Source organism: Penicillium soppii (assembly GCF_028829465.1).
Source record: "Penicillium soppii strain IBT 18220 chromosome Unknown utg000005l, whole genome shotgun sequence".
Classification (NCBI taxonomy): Eukaryota; Fungi; Ascomycota; class Eurotiomycetes; order Eurotiales; family Aspergillaceae; genus Penicillium; species Penicillium soppii.
This window is the reverse complement of record NW_026643235.1, coordinates 3,925,091-3,947,732: the sequence shown is the minus strand read 5'-3', so window position 1 is coordinate 3,947,732 and position 22,642 is coordinate 3,925,091. Positions and strand designations below refer to the sequence as shown.

At 48.2% G+C, this 22,642-nt stretch overlaps 8 protein-coding genes across 8 annotated transcripts; 5 read left to right on the top strand and 3 right to left on the bottom strand.

The window, feature by feature from the left end:
* Positions 1-256: 256 nt before the first annotated feature.
* Positions 257-1,771, top strand: rvb2 (RuvB family ATP-dependent DNA helicase reptin; the record flags this gene model as incomplete). The annotated part of the gene is made up of 3 exons (XM_057242489.1): positions 257-265; positions 316-762; positions 818-1,771. 3 exons carry the CDS (start codon positions 257-259, stop codon positions 1,769-1,771), a joined length of 1,410 nt encoding a protein of 469 aa, XP_057097848.1.
* Positions 1,772-1,988: 217 nt separating this feature from the next.
* Positions 1,989-3,320, bottom strand: N7529_006961 (GYF domain-containing protein; the record flags this gene model as incomplete). Its single annotated transcript, XM_057242488.1, has 1 exon — positions 1,989-3,320. The coding sequence occupies one exon, from the start codon at positions 3,318-3,320 to the stop codon at positions 1,989-1,991; it is 1,332 nt and encodes a 443-aa protein (XP_057097847.1).
* Positions 3,321-3,557: 237 nt separating this feature from the next.
* On the top strand, positions 3,558-4,868 carry N7529_006960 (polyubiquitin-binding protein UFD1; the record flags this gene model as incomplete). Its single annotated transcript, XM_057242487.1, has 3 exons — positions 3,558-3,560; positions 3,617-3,934; positions 3,999-4,868. The coding sequence occupies 3 exons, from the start codon at positions 3,558-3,560 to the stop codon at positions 4,866-4,868; spliced, it is 1,191 nt and encodes a 396-aa protein (XP_057097846.1).
* A 551-nt stretch (positions 4,869-5,419) lies between these two features.
* On the bottom strand, positions 5,420-5,947 carry N7529_006959 (uncharacterized protein; the record flags this gene model as incomplete). Its single annotated transcript, XM_057242486.1, has 1 exon — positions 5,420-5,947. The coding sequence occupies one exon, from the start codon at positions 5,945-5,947 to the stop codon at positions 5,420-5,422; it is 528 nt and encodes a 175-aa protein (XP_057097845.1).
* A 552-nt stretch (positions 5,948-6,499) lies between these two features.
* N7529_006958 (TMEM53 family protein) lies at positions 6,500-7,351 on the top strand (the record flags this gene model as incomplete). Its single annotated transcript, XM_057242485.1, has 1 exon — positions 6,500-7,351. One exon carries the CDS (start codon positions 6,500-6,502, stop codon positions 7,349-7,351), a length of 852 nt encoding a protein of 283 aa, XP_057097844.1.
* A 688-nt stretch (positions 7,352-8,039) lies between these two features.
* N7529_006957 (DUF4246 domain-containing protein) lies at positions 8,040-10,075 on the top strand (the record flags this gene model as incomplete). The annotated part of the gene is made up of 3 exons (XM_057242484.1): positions 8,040-8,230; positions 8,279-8,360; positions 8,414-10,075. The coding sequence occupies 3 exons, from the start codon at positions 8,040-8,042 to the stop codon at positions 10,073-10,075; spliced, it is 1,935 nt and encodes a 644-aa protein (XP_057097843.1).
* Positions 10,076-10,359: 284 nt separating this feature from the next.
* On the bottom strand, positions 10,360-14,111 carry N7529_006956 (DNA-directed RNA polymerase III core subunit RET1; the record flags this gene model as incomplete). Its single annotated transcript, XM_057242483.1, has 3 exons — positions 10,360-13,168; positions 13,224-13,981; positions 14,055-14,111. The coding sequence occupies 3 exons, from the start codon at positions 14,109-14,111 to the stop codon at positions 10,360-10,362; spliced, it is 3,624 nt and encodes a 1,207-aa protein (XP_057097842.1).
* Positions 14,112-17,788: 3,677 nt separating this feature from the next.
* Positions 17,789-21,923, top strand: N7529_006955 (uncharacterized protein; the record flags this gene model as incomplete). The annotated part of the gene is made up of 5 exons (XM_057242482.1): positions 17,789-18,076; positions 18,960-19,390; positions 19,461-19,716; positions 19,769-20,732; positions 20,800-21,923. The coding sequence occupies 5 exons, from the start codon at positions 17,789-17,791 to the stop codon at positions 21,921-21,923; spliced, it is 3,063 nt and encodes a 1,020-aa protein (XP_057097841.1).
* Positions 21,924-22,642: the final 719 nt, after the last annotated feature.

Below are 22,642 nucleotides of genomic sequence, written 5' to 3'. Positions count from 1 at the left end.
AATCGAAGATTTGGGTATAAAGAAGTGAGGAGGTTATAAAATCCACGCGAAGCTCAAGATCACTTAAGAGGTTGATATTTGAAGTGCAAATCGACAAAGGAACCGAAGTAAACGAATCGTCTTTCAGTTATTCTGCCGGGCGGAAAGCCACCCTCCTGCGATCTGCTCTGTCTCTTCACTCTTTTGCTTCGAGCTCCAGCCAAATTTAACCAACTTAATATTCAAATCACAGTTATTGTTCTGAACAATTTCAAGAATGGCTGTAGTAAGTTCTACTATTACCTCAACATTTCCTTTGTTGCTAACACTAAACAGCCAATCTCCACCGTCGCAGAGAGCAAGGAGCTCCGGGGACTGAACCTCATCGCCGCCCATTCGCATATCAGAGGACTCGGTGTTGATGTAGACTCTCTGCAGCCGCGGACATCATCTCAGGGGCTTGTTGGCCAGGAAAAGGCTCGGAAGGCCGCGGCGGTGATTTTGCAGATGGTGAAGGAAGGCAAGATTGCCGGTCGCGCAGTTCTGATCGCGGGACCTCCTAGCACAGGAAAGACAGCAATCGCAATGGGAATGGCACAATCTCTCGGACCAGACGTGCCTTTCACAATGCTCGCGGCGTCAGAGATCTTCTCAATGGAGATGTCGAAGACAGAGGCTTTGACCCAGGCGTTCCGCAAGTCCATCGGTGTGCGCATTAAGGAAGAGAGTGAGATCATCGAGGGTGAAGTGGTGGAGATTCAGATTGACCGGAGTGTCACTGGCGTGAGTCCCAGTGGGCGTGAATGGATCAAACGCGTCGAATGCTGACTACCTGCAGGGCAATAAACAAGGAAAGCTCACAATCAAGACTACCGACATGGAAACGATTTACGACATGGGAACCAAGATGATCGACTCTATGACCAAGGAACGAGTAATGGCAGGCGATGTGATTTCGATTGACAAGTCCTCTGGAAAGATCACCAAGCTCGGCCGATCATACGCACGCTCTCGAGACTACGATGCCATGGGCGCCGATACCAAGTTCGTCCAATGTCCTGAAGGTGAACTCCAGGTTCGCAAGGAGATAGTCCACACCGTCAGCCTCCATGAGATCGATGTTATCAACTCGCGCTCACAAGGTTTCCTGGCCCTCTTCTCTGGCGACACGGGCGAGATCCGGAGTGAGGTTCGCGACCAAATCAATACCAAGGTGGCTGAATGGAAGGAAGAAGGCAAAGCAGAGATCATCCCCGGTGTTCTTTTCATCGACGAGGTCCACATGCTCGATATTGAGTGCTTCTCCTACATCAATCGTGCCCTCGAGGCCGAGCTCGCCCCCATTGTCATCATGGCCAGCAACCGCGGCCAGGCACGCATCCGTGGAACTACCTACACCTCTCCCCACGGTCTTCCTCTTGATTTCCTCGACCGTGTCGTTATCGTCAGCACACACTCGTACTCGGGCGATGAGATCCGTCAAATCCTCGCTATCCGAGCACAGGAAGAAGAAATCGATCTTTCGCCTGATGCGTTGGCCCTTCTCACCAAGATTGGTCAGGAGTCAAACCTGCGCTATGCAAGCAACATTATCACCACTTCTCATCTCTTGACTCAAAAACGCAAAGCGAAAGAAGTCAGTGTTGATGATGTTCAGCGCAGCTTCAGACTGTTCTACGACCCCGCTCGGAGTGTGAAGTTCATCAACCAATATGAACAGCGCTTTATTGGTGATCAGGGCAATGTCAGCTTCATTGCTGGTGCCAATGGAGATGCGATGGAGCTTTCTTAATAGATCATGTTGAGGAGTGCTTGCTGGGACAAAATTACACTGGATATTCTGATTTACTTTGCTTTTGTGTGACATCAAATGATGTACGATAGGATTGGCGCTTACTGAGGTTTCTTTTGGCCTTTGGAATTCAATTGTTGTCCTCACTTATCGAGGACTTGATATTAATATTTCATGATTTCTCTATGTAGCACAGTGTAGCCGATGTTTTGGGATATCACAAAAAGTCAACAGTACCGCTCCACGAGCCAGTATCGCCAACTTGGCGGAACTCGACACCTTCGCCGAAGTAGCCAGCGTTCTTCCATGAATCCATCATGGCACTGTCATATGGACCATGGGCATCCCCTCCATCTCGAGCGTCAGACCACCGATATTCCCACATCGCAGGTGCTTGCTCTCTCTCTCCATTTCCGGAAGGAGGATCAACCCATTCCTCGCCTGTTTCAGAGCGGTACTGCCGCGTGAGAACTTCGCGTTCTGTGTCGTAGATGTCCACTTGGCCCCGGCTCATCAAGATGTCGGCGGCTCCAGTAACAGAATTAATTGCCTCCTTCCGGGCCACTTCGTTGGGGTCCTCATCTGCCATCTCGGTGTCCTCTGAGACGTTCTTCTTGTTCTTCTTGTTCTGCCACTTTGGCTTACGGCGCAAGCCTTTGCCCAACCGAGCGAGCGCTTCGAGTATTGTTTCGCCGCGTTCGAGGTGAGTGATTATCGTCTTCAGCACTTCAGATGTCAGAACGCTGTCGTCCTTGCGATCTTTCTCTTTTCTCTCTGCGTCGCGCTGCTCAGCAGCTTCTTTGGCTTTCTTGATATCCTTCTTGGAAACACCGTCCAACCATGAGTCGTAAGCCGCATCTGGATCAATTGCTTTGCGAACATAGTTGCCTGTCTCGTCGAATTTGCCCTCCTCCTGCTCTGCTGACATGTTGAAGGCATCGAGAAGAGGTGCATGTTTCTTTTTCGCGCCTGCGCCAAGCTCTTCATCCACATCGTCGTCGACGCGGGCGCGCTCTTCCTCTCCAATCTCACTGTCACTCTCGTCTTCCTCTTCGTTAATCTGGTTTGCGCCCTTGCTCAGATCAACATGTAAAGAGGTGCCGCCTTTCGAAGAAGCGACCTGGCCCTCGATTTCGTCGTCTCGTAAGAAGCGAACGGATTTTTTGTTTTTGCGCAAAACTTCGTCGCCGTCCACTTCTTCTTCGCCGAAATCCTCCTGTAGCTCGGCGAACATGTCGTCGTCCTCCGCTTCTTGTTTCTTTTCTTTGCCCTTGGATTTGTCCGTGCGCGCATCGAATCCCTCATTATCGCTGTCCGACTCGTAACCATCGAGGTTGACGGCCTTGCGCCTTACTTGCCGGCCTCGGCGACCAATCTCATCGGCATCCAAAACTGCATCCTCCTCGGGGGCATCTGCAGCTAGAGCTGAGGGGTTGCGAAGATCGAAGCGCGGCTTCTTGTGTTCTGAAGAATCGTCCGGGTTCTCATCGTAGTGGGTGCGGGCGAAGTCTTCGCCGCCGCGCTTGGAGTGCGGGAGCGAGTTGGACATCACGCTGTGATATGATTTTAGGTCTCAATTCAAAAGAGAAAAATAAAGCTTAACTGTGAAGCTTGCATAAATTGGCGAGAGCTGACTCCATTGTCTGGGGTCGGAGCGGAAAATCATGGCGGAACGAACTGCGTCACCGACGGCGATCCAAAAGGCGGCATTGTACCTCAAACGAACCAGATTCATGCATTTAATTTTACTTTCCCATCCGCTTCTTTAGAGAATTTCAATTTCGATATGGTAAGTAGGCATTCTATTTCGCTCATCTCAATATCATAACTCACTCAGAACTTCAGTTTCGACCCGGTTATTGGTCCGACGACCCCATGGACGGAGTCCTAGGCGCTGGTATGGCTCGCCCCGGTGCCGCTGCTCGTCGCTTCGATGAATACTACCGCTGCTATCCTGTGGCGATGCTTCCCGGTCCCGAGAGAGAGAATGTCAATCATGGCGGCAAAGTCATCATGCCTCCCAGTGCATTGGACAAGCTTACCCGTCTCCACATTACCTATCCGATGATGTTCGAGCTTCACAACGGCGCAAAGGACAAAATGACACATGCTGGTGTTTTGGAATTCATTGCCGAGGAAGGAAAGATCTATTTGCCATTCTGGGTAAGCAAGTCAGAACAAAGTCAGAACCCTCGGTGTGTGGAAACTCTAATGCGACTCTCCACAGCTGATGCAAACATTACTGCTCGAACCCGGTGACCTCCTTCAGATTAAATCGACCGACCTGCCCCCTGGACAATCCATCAAGCTCCAAGCACAGTCAACTTCCTTCCTCGACATCAGCGACCCAAAAGCCGTCCTTGAAAACGCCTTTCGGAACTTTTCATGTCTTACCAAAGGCGACGTCTTCACCTTTGGATACAATGACCAAGTATACGAGATGGCCGTGCTGGAGACGAAACCATCCGGTTCCAAGAGTGCTGTGTCAGTTCTAGAGACTGATCTGGAGGTCGACTTCGCCGCTCCGGTTGGATATGAAGAACCACAGCGAACCAGTGGAACGAGTACGCCCGGCAGCGTCATCAAAGGTGGTAAACTACCCGCCGGAGGTCTATTGCACCCACACGGTAGTATGGCACAGTCGATCAATTACCCCGCCATAGCCCCCGAGGCCACCGACGCTGTAGCAGGTGCCCGTGCCGCATCTTCTAACTTCTTGACCGGAGGACAACGTTTGAACGCTAAGAAGGGCAGCAAAGCACCAACTCCCAACCCCTCTACTCCTACCCCCGGCGCCTCTGGTCCCCAACATCCTCCTCCAGCCCGGAGAACAAATGGTCCGCAGCCACTCCGACTTCCTCCCAATCAGCTCTTCTTCGGGTACACAATCAAGCCTGTTAAGCCTCGTGATGAGAACGGACAGGTCATTCCAGATGATGATCAGCCAAAATTCCAAGGAATTGGACAAACATTACGCGGAAAGAGAAAGGACCTGGCTGACTCTGCCACCGCCTCGGGCAGTGAGACTGAAAGTCAAAAGGGCAAGGACACCACAAAAAAGTCTGATGGTGGTGGCAGGACATTGGGGAAGCGCTAATGTCTATTTTGTTCAATTTAACCTCACTTTCACGACACCTCTGGACTTTTAGATAGGGGAATCTCTAGATTCAGTGGCGGAGATTTTCTTCGGGGACATAGCAAGGCTCGGCCTGGCGTTTCGGGGCGTTTGATCTTGCCTGAATATAAAATGGTCTTGCAAATTCCAAAATCTTCATCGTATTGTCAGTGGGAGTTCTCCAATCTAAATTCTTTTGACTTCTAGTCTCTGAGGAAACAGTAAAAACATTCATGAGTTTAGTAGCATTGATCTCTTTTACGGCCATTGCCACGTAGCGTCTAGGAGTTCTATGGTATGATATTGATAACAAGCATTATACAAACTATCTATACTACAATAGAACCGCTTCACATTTATACTGTATCCACGTTTGTAACCTCAACCGGGCCAGTAGCAAAAGGTTCAAATGTCCTCCAGATACAAGAGAGTTGGTCAGGCAGTTATGTATATACCGAATAGAGCTTCTTTTTTATTGCCATCTGGGCAAGTCTTACATGTATCGGGTGACATATTTCCAATTGTACAGGAATTCACTCATAGTAAGCCCCTTGATCAAGGGCAAGCGGTGTTTTCTCAGGCCACAATTTAAGGATGGCAGCTATTGCATCCCTGACTTGATTTTCGTCGATAATGATTTGAAGTTCATATAAAAGATCAATCTGATCAGTGATCCAGCATCTGCAGCCGACTCCATTCTCATCGAATTCATATTTATGACGACCATGTCGAGTGATTTGGTCCCAGATCCGCCCAAATGATAGCCCAAACGCAGTGTTAAGAATAAGTTTAGCTTGAGCGTCACTTTCGGCCTCGTAGGGCAGTTCCGAGATGATTAAGTCGGCTTTGGAGCCTCCCTGGAGTATGGAACTAGGGACGCTGTAGCTTGGTTGGCAATCCAAGCGGATTGAGGTTGTTGGCGAGGTCGAAAAATAGAGACACCAGTGATTTGTGCCTGCTTCTTGTTGATGCGGGACTGCGATGATATGTTTCACTTCCATCTCTAGTATCTGGGTCTGGCGCTTAGCGGGCACGAAATGAATACGCTGACTGTCAGACATGACTGCTTTGGTGAGAACTAGCAAAATATCAGCATTAATGGGGTAAAACACCAAGGATCGTATTTATACCTCTTGCTTGAAGGAGCAGTCAGTCCGGGGTTGATAGACTTAGAATAGATAAGTATTCAGTGTGGTTGATGAAAGAAGACTGGGAGTAGGCTGCATATCTCTAGACCACCGCGCCTGATAGACAAGGCATATGTACATACGACCAAAATTCTCCCAAGAATTATCTCATGGCCCGGGTAACTCACATGTTTATTCCGTTGAACATGATACATACTATTGAACAACTCGTTAACTTGGCACAGTCTGATGCATATCATGCTGTGGGTACTATTAATTGACCATCGCAGCGCTGGCGCAGAAGATCATGACACGATCACACAAAGGAAAGAATCTGGAGATATGGCACTGGCCCTAATGACCCCCTATTTAAATCTGACTCGTATAGATCTTTTAGTGTGAAACGGCTCTTGGCAATCGCGGGGATCGCCGTCCATTTTTGATTTCAAAAACAAAATTACTATCTTCTCTTTGATCATTCACATCATGACCACAAAAACCGAAACCCCCCTGGCATCATTCTCCAAGCTGACCGATTCAGTCTACCTCCAAGACCCCAGCGGCTCAAGCAACAAGACAAACCAACCAGTGATATTCATTGCATTTTGGATGAATGCCCCTCCACGTGCTCTGGCCAAGTATGTGGTCGAGTACAGGCGCATAGTCCCATCAGCACGAATCATTTTCGTCCGAAACTCATCAAACGATTTCCTTTTGCGCCTAAGCGCCCAAAGCCAGAGAGCCCGTGTTACTCCAGCCGTGGAAGCCATGCGCGGGCTAGTCACCCCCGAGAACCCAGTGTTTGTGCACCTCTTCTCAAACGGAGGCTTGTCAAGCACAACGCATTTATTGCAAGCCTGGAAGAGCGCGACAGGAAGCCCATTACCAGTTTTGGCAATGATTCTAGACAGTGCGCCAGGAAACCCGAGTTTGCGATCTGGACTCAAGGCTTTCTCGTTTGCGCTGCCGCAAATGTGGATCTTGCGGCTACTTGGCAAAAGCTTTATTTTTGTTTTCTTGGTTCTTTTTAAGTTGATCCATGCTTTAAAAATCTTTCCGGATCCTATCTCCCTTGCTAGGGAGGTTGTTAATGATTCTTCTTTAGTGCGGGCGGCTAACCCGGAAGGGAAGCTTGCTCGCTGCTATATTTATTCTGATGCCGATGATCTGGTGGATTGGCGCGATACTGAATCGCATGCATTGGAAGCAGAGGTGAAGGGTTGGGCGGTGCGTCGTGAAATATTTAAAGCGTCCCCTCATGTTGGACATATGAGGGCTGAGCCAGATCGTTATTGGGGCATTGTCAAAGAATACCTCGGGGCTCTAGCATCGACATGATTTTCGCATTTCCGTTTTGTGCTCGTGGTTTTGTCTCGGCTTCTGAAATGAGTGGCATTGGTAGACGTCATGCTGTGCAACCAAGCTATACTAAATGTGTAGATATAACTGCATTTGTGCATATAAATGCCCGTGCATGGATCCCCTTTTTTATGGCTAAATATAGGAAACACATGATTCCTCACTGGATAAAGTAAATATCGACTCTAAATATCTCGAATGTTTATAGCCATTGTTTCTTTGGGTGTTCTATATAACAACCAGTTTTACAACGATCCCACGGTACCGAGAATTGAATCATTATGACTGACTTTTAAACCCTATAGCTTCAGTTATCAATCATGGAACTGTGAAGGATCGGAGCAAATTTCCGCAGCTCTCGTTTAAGAGAAAAGTTGCAATATTCCTAGGTGGGCTGAAGACGACACATCTGCATCATTACGTTGTTCATGCCCATGTCGCCAAAATTATATCCTCGTGGGACAATTTCTTGTCTCAACCTCAAGAACGTCTTGAATTCTACTAGTATTCTCGTATGATCTGGTGCATGGGATTTCGAAAAAGATTAATTCCCAAGTATGTCCATCCTCTTCGTTCCCAAGTACCTATATTGGGTTCACCAGTTGTACCGGAGTTTTCCTAACGAAATGTGAAGAAATAGATATATTCTCCTTCTGTGAACGTGACGATGTTCCAACACAAGGCCAACGAGGCCCATTTCCTGAACAACAAGGCATGGAGAGACTGCCGCTTGACTCTCCCGGGATACGGTAGGCCGCTGGACTTTGCTCCCACAGAGAAAAACATCTATGGCGTTGAGTGTCGGAGCATGTTTCCCTCTGCGTTGGATGATAGGGACATTGAGGCAGGATATGTGAAGTGAGTGCATAGACCTCGAAAAATGCTCAATGCTGAGATGTCCTCTAGTTTACCTGTTCTCACCTTGCGTGAGATGGCAATGGTATGCTTCATGGAGGTCCTTACAGATATTCCCAACTGGTGGGACAAGGTTATTATCTCTCATGCTATTGATGTGGATTATCTTACTGAAAGTAGATTTAGATCTTTGAGCCCGCGGTCCAGGAGCAGTGGAAAAAGGATGCCATGAACAGTGGCGATGACATTACGGCCAACATGGCCCAATGGATTATTGATGAGCTCCAATTCAAAGCCATGATCTACAAAGACTCCCACGTCGTGGCCCTGTACAATGGGGATGTCACCAAGTCAGACACAAACTTGTCATCATCGTTAATCAACACTCTGAGAACTGAGATTAAGCGACTGGAATTCAACCAGGAGGATCTGAAGTTCTTCCACCCAGGACCTCTAGCTAAACAGCGAGACTTCATCTCCATGGCTCTGTACCCACTTGTTTATGGCAAAACTCGCATTCTCTCCGACAGGGTCATCAAGCTCGATGAAGCCCTTGATTATGCTGGCCAGGGCGAGGTCATCCCAATTCCAAGAGAGACCGGCATAACTAGAGAAGACATCGCCTGGCGAGTTCTGGCCCGTGCAGATATCAAGGTCCGACCTTATAGCCGAGAGTACCAGATCTTGCCTACCGACTGGGAACTACGTGAGGACGGCAAATGGCATATCGCCACATACATCAACAATCTGCACCCAGTCAAGCATCGGAACATCTACAAGCTCATCGAGGAGGCTTTCAACTGCATCATCCCACAGTGGAATATAACTCTCACCCCTCTCAAAGATATGCTTCATTCTCGAGCCCGGATCGAGTACCACAAAGCAGAGTATCATCCTCTTCCCGAGGAAGTTGCCGCCCAGGCGCCTCGAAGGAACCCCAAAGAAACGCAGAGCGAATACGACGAGCGCATGGAACAATGGAGAATGGAAAACTATCGCGCCGTCCAACCTGATGCAGGCACATTTTTACCATGGGCAGTTCCCACCTGGATGATGGACAAGCTACCGGGGGACCTGCCTGCTCCCGTACGGATTGAACGAGGCGTTGACCTCAACCGGGACTACAAAGAGCGAGGCCTGCAAGTCATCACCCGCATGGTAGGAGTTGATCTCACCCCCGAGGACCCATACTTTGAAGCCGACTGGCACGTCGAAGGCACAATGGTAAGACCCGAGCACTTCATACCCAATTCAAGCACAAATTCTAACAAGGAGCAGAACGAGCACATCTGCGCCTCGGCATTCCTGACGTACGACCACGATAACGTGGGCGATTCGTATATGGAGTTCCGCAACATGGCAGAAACGGACACTCTCACCGAAGTCGAACACGAGCAGAACGACTTCATCTGGCTGCGGCAAGTGTTCGGTCTCGAGAACGGCGAGCCAGCCATCCAATGCCCGGGCACGATCCGCGCTATGCCAGGCCGCTGCATCATGTATCCGAGCACGGTGCAGCACAGGTTCACGCGCTTCGAGCTGCAAGATAAATCGAAGCCTGGATTCGCGCGGGCGTTGGTATTTTTCCTCGTCGATCCGAATATACGGATCATCTCTACGGCTAATATTCCGCCTCAGCGGCTTGATTGGACGATTGGTATCCCTGAGACTGGGGATAACCTTAGAGAGGCTATGGCGAAGTTGGCGCTTGACAATCGAGATAAGAAGGGGAATATGCCAATGACTCTGGATGAGGCTTTGGATACACGGGTCAAGGTTTTGAATGAGATTATTGAGTTTACGCGCTATCAGCATGTTGCGTTTGAGTCGAATGTTTTGATGCTTTAGTGTGTGCTTGGGGCTTGGGGCTTTGTTTTAGTTTTGGTTCAGAATGTTTTTTTCTTCTTTTGAAAATGATATTTTCAATGGTGTGCTCCGATCTTGGTCCGTTCTTAAAAGTGTAGATTGATGATTAGGAACAACTTCGATCAACAAAAGCTTCATCTACAATTACAAAAAAGGGACAAAAGTAAAGAAAACATTGAAAATCGCCGCGCTATGCCATTCATTCGTAAGACCGAGTATGCACACATTACCCATTTTGAATATCCCGAAAACACCAATTGACAAGCCTAACGACCCTTCATCTCAGGGAATTCATCGTCAAGCTTCAGACGAGCTGTGACATTCATACTCATCAACTCTTGAATGAGAAGCTTGGCAGCGTAAGGAATGACCATCTTAACAACAGAGCGAGAAGACTTGCACCCAGGACACCAATTCAGATAGCCCATGAAACCGCACTGCTCGCAAACATCGACCTCGTGGCGATCGGACGAAATCATCAATCGCTCCAGGAGCAACTGACTGGTACCGTATGCAATCAGACAATCACGCTCCATCTCTCCGAGACGTAGACCACCGTTTCGGGAACGACCCTCCGTAGGCTGGCGCGTCAACGTAGCAGTCGGTCCCTTAGCACGAGAATGCATCTTATCTTGAACCATGTGCTTCAGTTTCTGGTAGTAGATGGGACCAGTGAAGACGTAGAAAGGAAGCGCCTCGCCGGTGATGCCAGAAGTAAGGTAATCTTTTCCGCCATAGCTGAAGCCCTTATCGATGAGAATCTGGGACATTTCCTCGACGGGACTACCGCCGAAACAGGTACCGTAGCCGTGTTGACCGGAGAGAACGCCCGCCTTTCCGGCGACAAGCTCCAACATCTTACCGACTGTCATTCGAGATGGGAAACCGTGGGGGTTCATGATGATGTCGGGGTTGATTCCTTGGTCTGAGAAGGGCATGTCGGCCTGGTCGGCAATAATACCTACGACACCCTTCTGTCCGTGACGGGAGGAGAACTTATCACCGACTTCTGGGCGACGTGTTTGTCGGGTCAGGACCTTGATGAGCTGTGTTTCGCCTTCTGTTGCTGAAACGAGGACTTTGTCTACGTAGGCTGGATCGGGGAGCTTGTAGTTCATGGATGCATCGATGACGCCGCCTCCATTGAAGTCGGATCCTGTGATGCCGGACGAGTTCTGCACCTTAGGTGAGACCTTTCGGATGTAGGTTTCGCCGGAGTTCATCTGTTCGCCGACTGCGGCAAGACCGTCGGACTCGAGGAGGGCGTGCTTGCGAATGGGAGCGCCATCCTCGTAGTCGGGTCCTTTCAGCTCGTCCTTCGCGCCACTGGGGTAACTCTTGAGAGTTGTGACATATTTGCGGAATACCTGGCAACGTCCGAAACCACGGTCTACAGAGCCCTTGTTCAGAACGAGGGCATCCTCGATATCGTAACCGGAGTAACTCATGACTGCGACGGTTGCGTTTTGACCGGCCGGCAGTTGGTCGTACTTTGTCAGCTCGATGGTTCGTGACTTGACCATTGGCTTTTGTGGGTAGACCATGAGGTAGAGGACTGAATCAATTCGCTGGAATTGATTGGAAGCAATTGCACCAATAGCTTGCTTACCCATAGCACATTGGTAGGTGTTACGGGGAGATTGGTTGTGGTGAGGATAAGGAATGAGACCCGCGACGGCACCAAGAACTGTGAAGGGCTCAATCTCAAGATGGGTGTGTGTATTCAAAATGTCCTTCTCGTAAATGGCGATGTAGGAGTCGTTCTCTTCGTTCACGTCGAGGTATTCCACAAGACCTTGGGCGAGGAAATCATCGAATTCCATTTTTCCATCGCGTAGCTTTTCAAGATGTTGGGCTGTGACAAGTGACTTGCCCTTCTCAACAATAATCAACGGTCTGCAAATTCGCCCGTCGTCGGTCGCGACGTGCACAGCTCGCTGATGGTGATTGATGTAGATACTAACGAACTCGGAAACACGACCCATGCGGCGAAGTCTTCGGAAGGCATTGAGGAAGGACTTGGGGCGTCTGGTCAACCCAGTCGGTGTACCGTTGATGGAGATCGTGTAGGCTCCCTTAGCATATAGTTGCTGACCGCCCACACTCGAAATTTCTTCAATGCCCAGCATGAACATCAAATTTCGCACGGGTCCTTCTTCGTCATTTGTGGTGATGTGTGTCATGAGGGCCAAGTTCTTGACCAGACCACAGGCCTCACCTTCAGGAGTATCGGCAGGGCAAAGCATGCCAAAGTTAGATGGCTGCAAAGCACGGGGACCAGAGACCTTTCGGGTCTTCTCGAACTGCGAGCTGATACGGGTCATCATACCAAGAGCCGCAATGTAACTCAAGCGGCTCAGAACGTGAGTAACACCCGCACGTTCCATACGGAAACGCTTCAAGCTCCAGTTTCCGGTGGAAATAGCTCGGTTCATACCCTGTGTGATGTGGTTTCCGTGCATGGTGACAATGGTCCAAGCATCGAATTGCTCGGCCCGGTTGCGTTTGTTCAAAACCTTGTCGATGTTCATCTTGATGTCGAAGCAGAATTTCTTGAACAAGTCTTCGAAAAGGAGGGCCAACATCTGACCTGCCAACTCCAAACGCTTGTTTCCGAGATAATCACGGTCATCAACCAGAGATGGGTCGTTCTTAGCCATAAGAACACGTCGGGCCATGTGGGCAACGTAGATGGCCTTGGGTCGGAAGTTCATGTCTTTGACCTCGATGTGGGAAATAATGACAGATGCAATAGCCTCAACTGCTTCTTGCACGTGAGTCTTACGGTAAGTGGCTTGCTTGCGGTTGATCTTGATGCGACAGCCGATCCAGTCGAGGGCTTGCTGTTGAGTGAATACGCCAACGTTGACAGCCTCTTCGAAGTTGATGGCAAAGTCATCCTGATACACCTTATCGTCACCTGTAACCATTTGCATCATTTCTTTGTCGGTGTGGATGCCCATAGCCTTGAGCAAAATGACGATAGGGATGTCTTCGTTAAGCACGTTGTGCTTGACATATAATCTCTCCTTCTTCAAAACAATGTAACTCTTAGATTTACGCTCGTTGGAGGAACTGTACATGTTAGTCACAGCCCGCTTTCTCTACAAAGGGACCGTCGAGTACATACCTGGTGACCGAGGCCTGAACAATTTCCTTCTTCGGGTCGGTTTCAACGATAATTCTGTTCTTGCTCAATTGTTCTTGCACGAGAATAACCTTCTCTGTTCCGTTGACAACAAAGTAACCACCAGGGTCAAGAGGGCATTCATTGAGAACGCTCATCTGAGCAGGTGTTTTATTCGACAGCACACACTTGGAACTCCGAAGCATGAGAGGGATCCGTCCGATAGGAACGCCACGTCTAATAACCCTTTGCCGCCCACGAACATACTCGAAGTCGACCAGAATAGGCGCGGCATATGTAGTGTCTCGCAGTCTGCACTCCTGCGGCGTGATCGTAGACTCGAAATCAAATCCACCATCGCCTTGCTCGTCAGCTCGTCGAGGCGAAGCAACGTACACGTCGGTAAATTTGATGTAAAAGTTGTGGTCGACATCACTGCGAATCATGGCGCTCGACTCGACAATCTTCTTCATTTGTACTTCCACGAAATAATTGTACGAGTCGATGTGCTGCTTCACCAGACCCTTGACTTTCAGGAACGCCGGCAACAAGTTCCATTTATCTTTCGCTGTGTTGATTGGGTCTGTGAGTCCCTTATTGTAGTAGAATGGCTCCAAAAGGGCATCAAACGGATCCCTCGGCTTGAATTTTGGAGCATTGGGATCATCCTGGGGCGCGGGATGGTGGTGAGGCTCAGGCACAGGGTTGGACTGCGAACCGCGCTTCTTCTTTGTAGGATCAGTCGTCGATTGGTTTCCGGCCTGGTAGCGTCGCAATGAGTCAGTACAATCGTCGACAACATGAAGCTTGCGACTTGGAAAAAAGTTTTGTTACCTCTGACGGACGTCGCTGGCTGGCCGCCGGGGGCTGTGGCCTTCTGCGCGGAGGCATTTTGGCTAGACAGTTGAGTTGCAGAGAAAATACTTCAAAAATACCTCTCAGACTACTCAAATATCCAATGGTGAGCTCGCGAGGTGAATGCGCATGGAGGGGAAAGATTTGAGTTAATTTGGAGATTGATTATTAAGCGCGTAGCTGATTGTGGCCTGAGGCATAAATATCTTTTCTACCGCGCGATGGTTTACTAACCGTCATTGCTCCTCGCGTTGATTTTGACATATGGGACTAGGTGGTAGCTCATTCCTCAATTCCATTCTTTCGGTGTGTTTTTTTGGAGTACTTGACATGGTTTTTGACCATCAACATTCATAAATATGGGAAATTTGTTGTATATATTTAGAGATGAACACGGCCCTTTTTTTGACCAATGAATACCACCAGTGTGCAGAAAAAGGAGCCATCAAGAGTAACGAAATCATCGACAATTATGTAGGCCGTAGCTATTTGCCAATTGATACTTAGATTTATCGCGAGGTCAGTCTAGCATGCTCAATTTCAATATATGCAAGATCGAAGGATCGGAGCAAATGGGTCTTAACTCCGATGGAGAAATGTCAACAAGATTATCCGAAGAAGCGGGCTGTCTACAAGCCATGACCGGACACGCATTTTATATTTACAGACCTCACAAGACAATATATATCTAAGTAGGTTGTAGTAAAGGAAGCTGAATATATTCTGTACTAGACCGTGGCCAAGGATGACATGCTACTTGAGTAGTGGGTCTTTGCGCATGCCAGCCCCGGACGTTTATCTCTGCACGGACGAATTATTGATCAGAATTGAGATGATTCGGCTTGATGAAAATGATGTATACATTCCTGTAGAGCATTGACGAAGCGGTCACGGATAATTTAAATAAATTTGTCCCATACCAGGGCGCAAGGGCCTCGATACATATGAATAACACATGGTCGCACTAACTACCTGTAGCACTATGATTGATGAAGAACCGGGAAGATCCGGTCATGTATCCGCGTTAAAGAGGGGATAACTGGGATGATTATGATGTTTGTGGCGAAAGGATAAGTTTGACCGCAACTTTGTAAATTGCCACCCTCAACTTTATGAACACAGATTGTTCTGCTAAAAGGCATTTTGGTTATTTGGCTACTTGGTTTGAGAGCGATAGTTCTATTTTTGACCGGAAGTATATTCCTATCGCCACTATGAGGGGTACAACAGGAGGTCGATCACTGAGAAGAATATTATGAATATGAAGGAATTCCAAAAGTATATCACGCCTACACGTGGTGTTTATCTACCATCCCATTATGCAGACTATGCTCCGAGGAAATCTTTCAAAGAAGAAGATTAATGATGTGAGATATTGACAGGGGTATAACTATCTAGCATCGAGTCTAGAAGGCCTATTACAGGGCTATTGCAGGGCTCGACTTCGCGGCCAGTTGTTTCAGATATTATTTGCTAGTACTTCTAGGAGGAGGATGATAGTCTCTCGTAAGTCGACTTCACTGCAATTCGTGATTCGTTCTAGAATTGAGGCAGCCAGTCAATCAAGGCGCAAGCCGTTGGGCATGAAAGAGATCGGGCAATTTAAGAAAGTAATATTTGGGCGTCCATAAGTGGGTTAGAGTCCACCCTGGTATTATTAATGTGATTATTGAGTGCCGCGGCGATGACTAGCTGGCACACTAGTTCGTCTGGCAGTTGGGGTTGGACGTATCACTTTGGAGATCATGGGGTTCGCATATTGCATACAACTATTATAGTCTCAGGTAAAATTGACCATACGGAGTACAAGCCACTTTGATGTCTATAATCAGCACGGATCATAAAGAGTACACTGCTCAGATTGCAAAGAGAACTAAAGCGTACAATTTACGTTGTGTTGTAGTCGAGGAGGGGAAAAAGTGGTCCATTGGCGACCCTAGATAAAATAATAAGGACGGGGTTAAGTGATCCCCACTGGTATGCTCGTCATTCGGTGGATCAGGGGCTCCAAGCGATTTGATCAGCGTTGGCTGGCACGGTACACCGCTTGTCCTGAGAGAGAGCCCTTATCGTGCATATTGTGGATTTTACTCCGTAATGAAGCCCTAATGATATAATAATGCAGTTGGAATTTGGAATATGGGGAGAGGGAAGAGAAAAGTGTGGAAATATTTAAAGTATAGACGGCAGAAGCACAGAAGTATAGAAGCATAAAAATGAAAGCAAAAGAAAAGGAGAGTAGCTAATTGACAACCGTGGAACTAGAACAAAGAAAAGCGAATCATCCATGGGAAGAGTTATACACGAACCATTAATTTGGATATAACAATTACATACGTGTACACATGTAGTTAGAGCTAGCCCCTATTATGCTATGTACTATCTTGTACTATAATAGTTAACTAAACTATGATCTACTACCTACTCCGAACGGGGAGTACACTGTCTGGATCTAGGTATTCCGTATAGGCGCCTAATCTAAGGATCCGCTGTCACATCTTCGGGCATCTTCAATCCCCACAGGTTAAGTGATTCTGCACCTGCCACGCTTTTAAACAACGCATTGGAGCCCCCTTGCGCATAGTGCACAGATGTCTTTAGTCCATCATGGAATTGACCATTCCTCGAGGTCTCACGTTTTGCGCCCACTCATTTACCCTAGGCTCTTCCTGGGACAAATGCCCCCAAGTCGTACAGACATCGGAGTCTCTCCAATCAATAGAACCCGATCAATTTCCGAATGACTTCATATATATTTAAGTTGACTATGTGTTGAATTGTTCACGAGTATTTAGAACCTGTATTGGTTACTGTTATATGTTCAATACATATATGTATCTATAAGAGGGATTGCATATTCCCAGGATTGTTTTGCTTCATGAAACAAAAACATTTAATTACTATAATTCACGATCAGATGGTCATTACCACTGGGATCTTTGGAGAAAATCTGTTAATATAAATACTATATATTGTATCTAAGTAAATGATCCAAAGAAATTAATAATAATAATCAATAGGGAAAAAAGAACCAAAAAAAACAACCAAAAAAAAAAAGACGAAGGCCACAGAGTCGATTTCCCAAAAAAGGATCTCCCCGCTCTGGCTCTGGACTCCCCAGCCATTTTCTTCCCCCCTCTTCCTCTTTCTCCCTCTGCAACTCCCCTTTGTACAACAGTTCTGTATCGTTCCTTTGGGTTATTGTTAGGTTGTGTTTCCATTCTGCGCGACACGCTCGTTTCGTCGCGCCTCGATTCCTCGTTCGCTAAGAGCGGTAAGAGAGCTCCATCCCACTCTGCAACCTCCCTGCTGATCTCCGCATCGTTCAGGTACACACGATATTTCCCCGACAAAGAAAATCCCATAGATGACTTGCACCGTCTGAAATCCACACAGCACCTCACTATCCGACTTGATTTGACACCTCTCGAGGCGTTCATTGTGTGAGTTGGGGTCCCTTTTATTCCCGCGCTAGATCGTCTCTCGCGGCCCCTCAGCCCCTCTCTCCGATCTCCCCTTACTTGAGACCGAACACACCGCCAGCCCATCATTCGGACATTTCCCCTAAAGGACGTGGCATCAACATTTCGGGGGCTGGTCGTAATTGCGTTTCCCCGGAGCTCTCTAAAACCCCCGTGTCGGCATCAACAAATCTCGTTTCGCTGACCGGTCGACTCTTTTTGGTGTAGTTGGACAATTTGGCTCTGCCCACCATGGCCTTCAAGCACGGGCTGAGTGAACGCCTCGACGAGCTGCGGTTCCCTTCCCCACGATCCCCACCTTCGGAGTCTGCTTTCCCTGGGTACACATCTCTTTCCCCGGGTCATTCGAACTTTGGATCGCGGTTCTCAACCCGGCCGACGGGTGATGTTCGAGCGAATCTGCAGCGCCGCTTTACCACCGATTCAAGCAAATTCTCTTCATGGGGATATTTGAATCAAGGCTCTGGTGCGAGTTCGAGCACGGGCTCGACCCAGGATCCGTTAGATCTGTTATCTTCGGTAAGATTGGAATTTCTATTAGCATCTTTATACCCGTGCATCGAAGAAACGTACCCGCTGCTGTTTTCCCATTATATTTGAGTTGCGATGAACGGAAGTCTGCTGTACCAAAAAGTTGCTTGGTCAATTTGGAGCAGTTGATATCCCGTGAGCTATGATGGAATGCCCGTCACACCATTCAAAAAAAAGAGCTCTTCAAAAGATTACCCCTCATCATTTTCATCTCATCATCGTTTTTCCTTTCTTCATTCATCCAACCCATTGTCCCTATTCATCAAACATCAATATCTTTTTATCAATACCAAACCAGAAGCTCGCAGGAATTGTTGCCCATTCAGGCCTCGGCTCCATTTTGAGGCTATTGAGGCATTCACTCCATTTGAGGTCTATTCAGGCTTCAAATCAAGTATTGTCTACCCTCGGCTGGTCTGGTCACTATAAAAAGTACCATCCACAGTTTACCACCTGACCTTTTTCTTCCTCTTTTCACCCTTATCATTCGACTTTGTTCCTTATTTACAGGCCAAGCCAAGCACTTCTGTCTGTGATCCTGCAACACTATCTGCCTTCCGCGTTCGGGTCACCATCTGCTTTCTTCTATGCTTGATATTCATACTGTGCGTTTGGTTTATCATTTCCCCTGCACGTACAGTTTGTCTGGCTCTCCTCTGGACTCTCTTTTTTGCTGTCTTTTGAAGCTGTTTTTGTGACGTTTTTTCTGTTATCTTTTGAGTGCCTTGCGGTAGAGTTGTCAGCTCTCACTATCATCGGACTCTACCTCAACTCATTCTAACTCACGACTGTTCCCCAAATTTTGTTCTCTACTTTGATCTGACATTTCGTTTCGTTGCATGGTTATATGAACTACAGCTAACTTGTTCAGCAATTTGAAAAGAAAAAACAACACCTCGAATACATGCGGGAACAGAAACGCCGTTTCGAGGAAGATATGAAGATTCTTGATCTACAACACGCACGCGAGAAGCTGGAAATGGATCAACTGGCTCGTGAAATGGCTCAGAATGGTCTTTCTGGCACAGACAGCGAGCCCACCACTCCTCCCGAGTACCGTGAAACCGCTGTGACCAGTGCTTTCAGCCGTCCCAGCCGTTTCTCTACTTCCAGCGTCACTTCTTCGCCAGGGTTTTTCAATGCCTTTGCTCCTTCGGTCATGACCTCGCCCCAGGCTGTCACGCACTCTAACCAGCATTCGGTCGACCGCTTTGCAGGGCACTCTGTTCCTGGTTCTCGTCGCAACTCTGAGAAGGATGCTTTTCTTTCTGATCCTTCCTCGCCCTTCCGACCAGCCCAGAAGTGAGTTGAACTACCCAGGACCTGTGTCCATATTGCAGTTTCAACTAACAATTTGCCTTTCTCTCCACAGTGGCCACCGATACTCGATGCCGTCTGGCAACCCCAATGGCAATAGCCGGAACAGCATCAGTGGATTGAACAATGCCGCTCCCACTTCCGGTATGGACAACTGGGGCACTAAGTATCTATTTCAAACTGCCGAGGAGAAGTCTCTTGGACACCTGAGAGAATTGGAGCGACTTTCTACCCCTGATATCAAGAGTTATATCAAGTTGACTGAACCCGATGACAAGTTCCCAACTCTGTTGCGCAGTGGTAACTCTATAGTAAGTCTCTCACCGGTTTCTTCACAAGCCCAAAGGCTAATTATCTTATCAGCTGTCGGCAAACCCTGATGCCCATGATCTTGCCAATCCTCGTGGACATGGAAATGATGCCTTCTCTCACCACAGTCGCAACCGATCTTCACACCAGAGCTTGCCCCACAACATCATCAACTATGGACAGTTACCCAACCACAACGATGATTACGGCAATGGCAATTCTGTTCATGCACGCCATGGTGCTCGTCATTCCTTCAGCAGCAACATTTCCTTCCATGATGATCGTCACGATGAGCTGGCTACTCCTGTTCCCTCGAGCCGCCCCACTGCTCTGCAGTCGTCATACTCGACCAACGATCTGCCTACTGTGAAGGGCAACGGTAATGGAAACGGACATGCTGTTACCCCAAGCAAGGTCTCCCATGAGCATGTGCACCAGCACAGTGCTAGCATGGGACGCATTTCTCAGGGTGTTGCGAACAACCGCCAGATCAAGACTGAGATGGAAGAACCTGAGCTGAATAGCAATCACCAAACTCAGACCACTCTGCAGGCGAGTGCTGCGCCTTTCGGACCGCAGCTGACATCCCCTACATCCAACAACTTTGTCCCTGGCGCATCTTCTCAGATGGGTTTACCATTCCAAGTTCCTGCTGTTCCTTCGTTCGGTTACGGAGTCCAGCCATACGTCAACCAAGTAACTCCTATCAACGGCCACGTGCAGAACTTCCCAGGTGCTGCAGCTTACAACAGCAGCTATCCTCAATATGCCCCTGGTTTCCGCTTCAATGAAGGTGCTGGCCGAGGCGGCATGGCCCAGCGCCGTCAGGAAACCGATGCAAGCCAGCTCACTCGTTTCGGCAACTACCCTCTCGAGCACTACAAGGGCGAATTGTACAGCCTATGCAAGGACCAGCATGGCTGCCGATACTTGCAGCGCAAGTTGGAGGAGCGCAATGAGGACCATGTGCAGCTAATTTTCAGTGAAGTTTACATGCATGTGATTGAACTGATGACGGGTATGACACTGTTCCTTTTTTGTCATTGACCACATTTTGGACACTAACATTCTTTGTCCTTGAATAGATCCTTTCGGAAATTATCTTTGCCAGAAGTTGCTTGAATATTCCAACGACGAACAGCGCACTGCTTTAATTGACAATGCCGCTTCGCAGTTGGTCAAGATTGCCTTGAACCAGCATGGAACGCGTGCCCTGCAGAAGATGATTGAGTTTATTTCGACTCCTCAGCAGACTCAGACTGTGATAAATGCTTTGCAGCACCATGTTGTTGATCTTGTGCAAGACTTGAATGGCAACCATGTCATTCAGAAATGTCTCAACCGCCTCACTCCTGAGGATGCTGAGTTCATTTATGACGCTGTTGGTGGTAACTGTGTGGTTGTTGGCACTCACCGTCATGGATGCTGCGTTCTTCAGCGTTGCATTGACCATGCTTCTGGTGACCAGAAGGCTCGCCTGATTGCTCAGATCACCTCGCACTCGTTTGCGCTAGTTCAGGATCCTTTCGGCAATTATGTTGTGCAGTACATTCTGGATCTGAATGAGCCCAGCTTCACTAACCCACTGTGCGCTACTTTTGGAGGCAACATCCCTCAGCTATCAAAGCAGAAGTTCAGCTCCAATGTCATTGAGAAATGTCTTCGCACCGCTGATAACTACATGAAGCGTGAGATGATTGACGAATTCCTTGCAGGCAATGAGCTTGAGAAGATGCTGCGTGATTCCTTTGCAAACTATGTTGTTCAAACTGCCATGGATTTCTGCGACCCCGACACCCGCAACCGAATTGTCGACGCTGTTCGCCCCATCCTGCCTTCCATTCGCCAGACTCCTCATGGCCGCCGTATCGCCGGCAAGATCATGGCCGCTGATGGCAACAGCCGCAGCAATGGCAGCAGCGCTGTTACCAGCGGCCAGGCAACCCCCAACGAGGTTAGCAACACCGCCCAGGTCCCAAAGGCCATGTTGGCTAAGCCATTCATGTACCAATCCGGTCCTCAGCCTTCTGGCGTTCAGTCTCCAACCTCCAGCGGATACAGCAGCAACACCTATGTGCCGCATTCCTCCCAAAGCTCGGTCTCGAACACCCCTTCTGGACAGAGTGACAGCTCGTCTGTTTACAATGTCCCTCCTCCTCAGCAAACCGCAAACCTTGGAGCGCCGAGTCAACTCTACACCTACTTCTGATTGGGTCCCAGTCACCCACATCAGTGGTTGCTTCCGCAGCCAGTGTACCCATAGTGAGACGATGCGACGATAACATTTTTCTTTTTTTTTTTTCACGATTTAACGGTTACTTTACACACTGTCATCAAACTGGGCCCGATTGCACATGCCATGATCATATCCCCGTGATTTACCACTTGCGTTTTCCTGCATAACCTTATGAAGCAATGTGCCATGATCATAGCTTTTGCATTTGGCAACTCTGCCCATGTTGCATACTGCATATCTTTCATGAAGCGAGCCATGCATGATGCAGATTTTTTTTCGAGATTTCGTTGGAACTCTGTTCCCCTGCCCTTGTTTCCCCCTGTACTTCACCTCCCCCCTTGTTTCCTCTGGTTTCCCCTCGGATTTGATTTTGATCGGACCCGAAGCTGGAATCGCTTGGCGATAGTTCTGGGTTGTTTCCTCAATCTGGTTATTTTGTCTTTGAGGATTGGTGCGCCCAACTTGGGATCATTTTTCAATTTTTTTCCTTTTCTATTTCAACTTTGTGATTTCTCAATATTATTATTATCAGCCGCTGTACTTTTTTTGCTTTTTCGAATTGCTTTCGTGTTGTGCTTGATGCGCTCCCATTGGTTCATTGTTGCTGTTTGCGGAGCTGAACATTGATGTTAAAGGTGTTTGAGCCTTTCACTTGGTCAATTATTTCAGTCTCTGCTTACTGCTCCTCGACA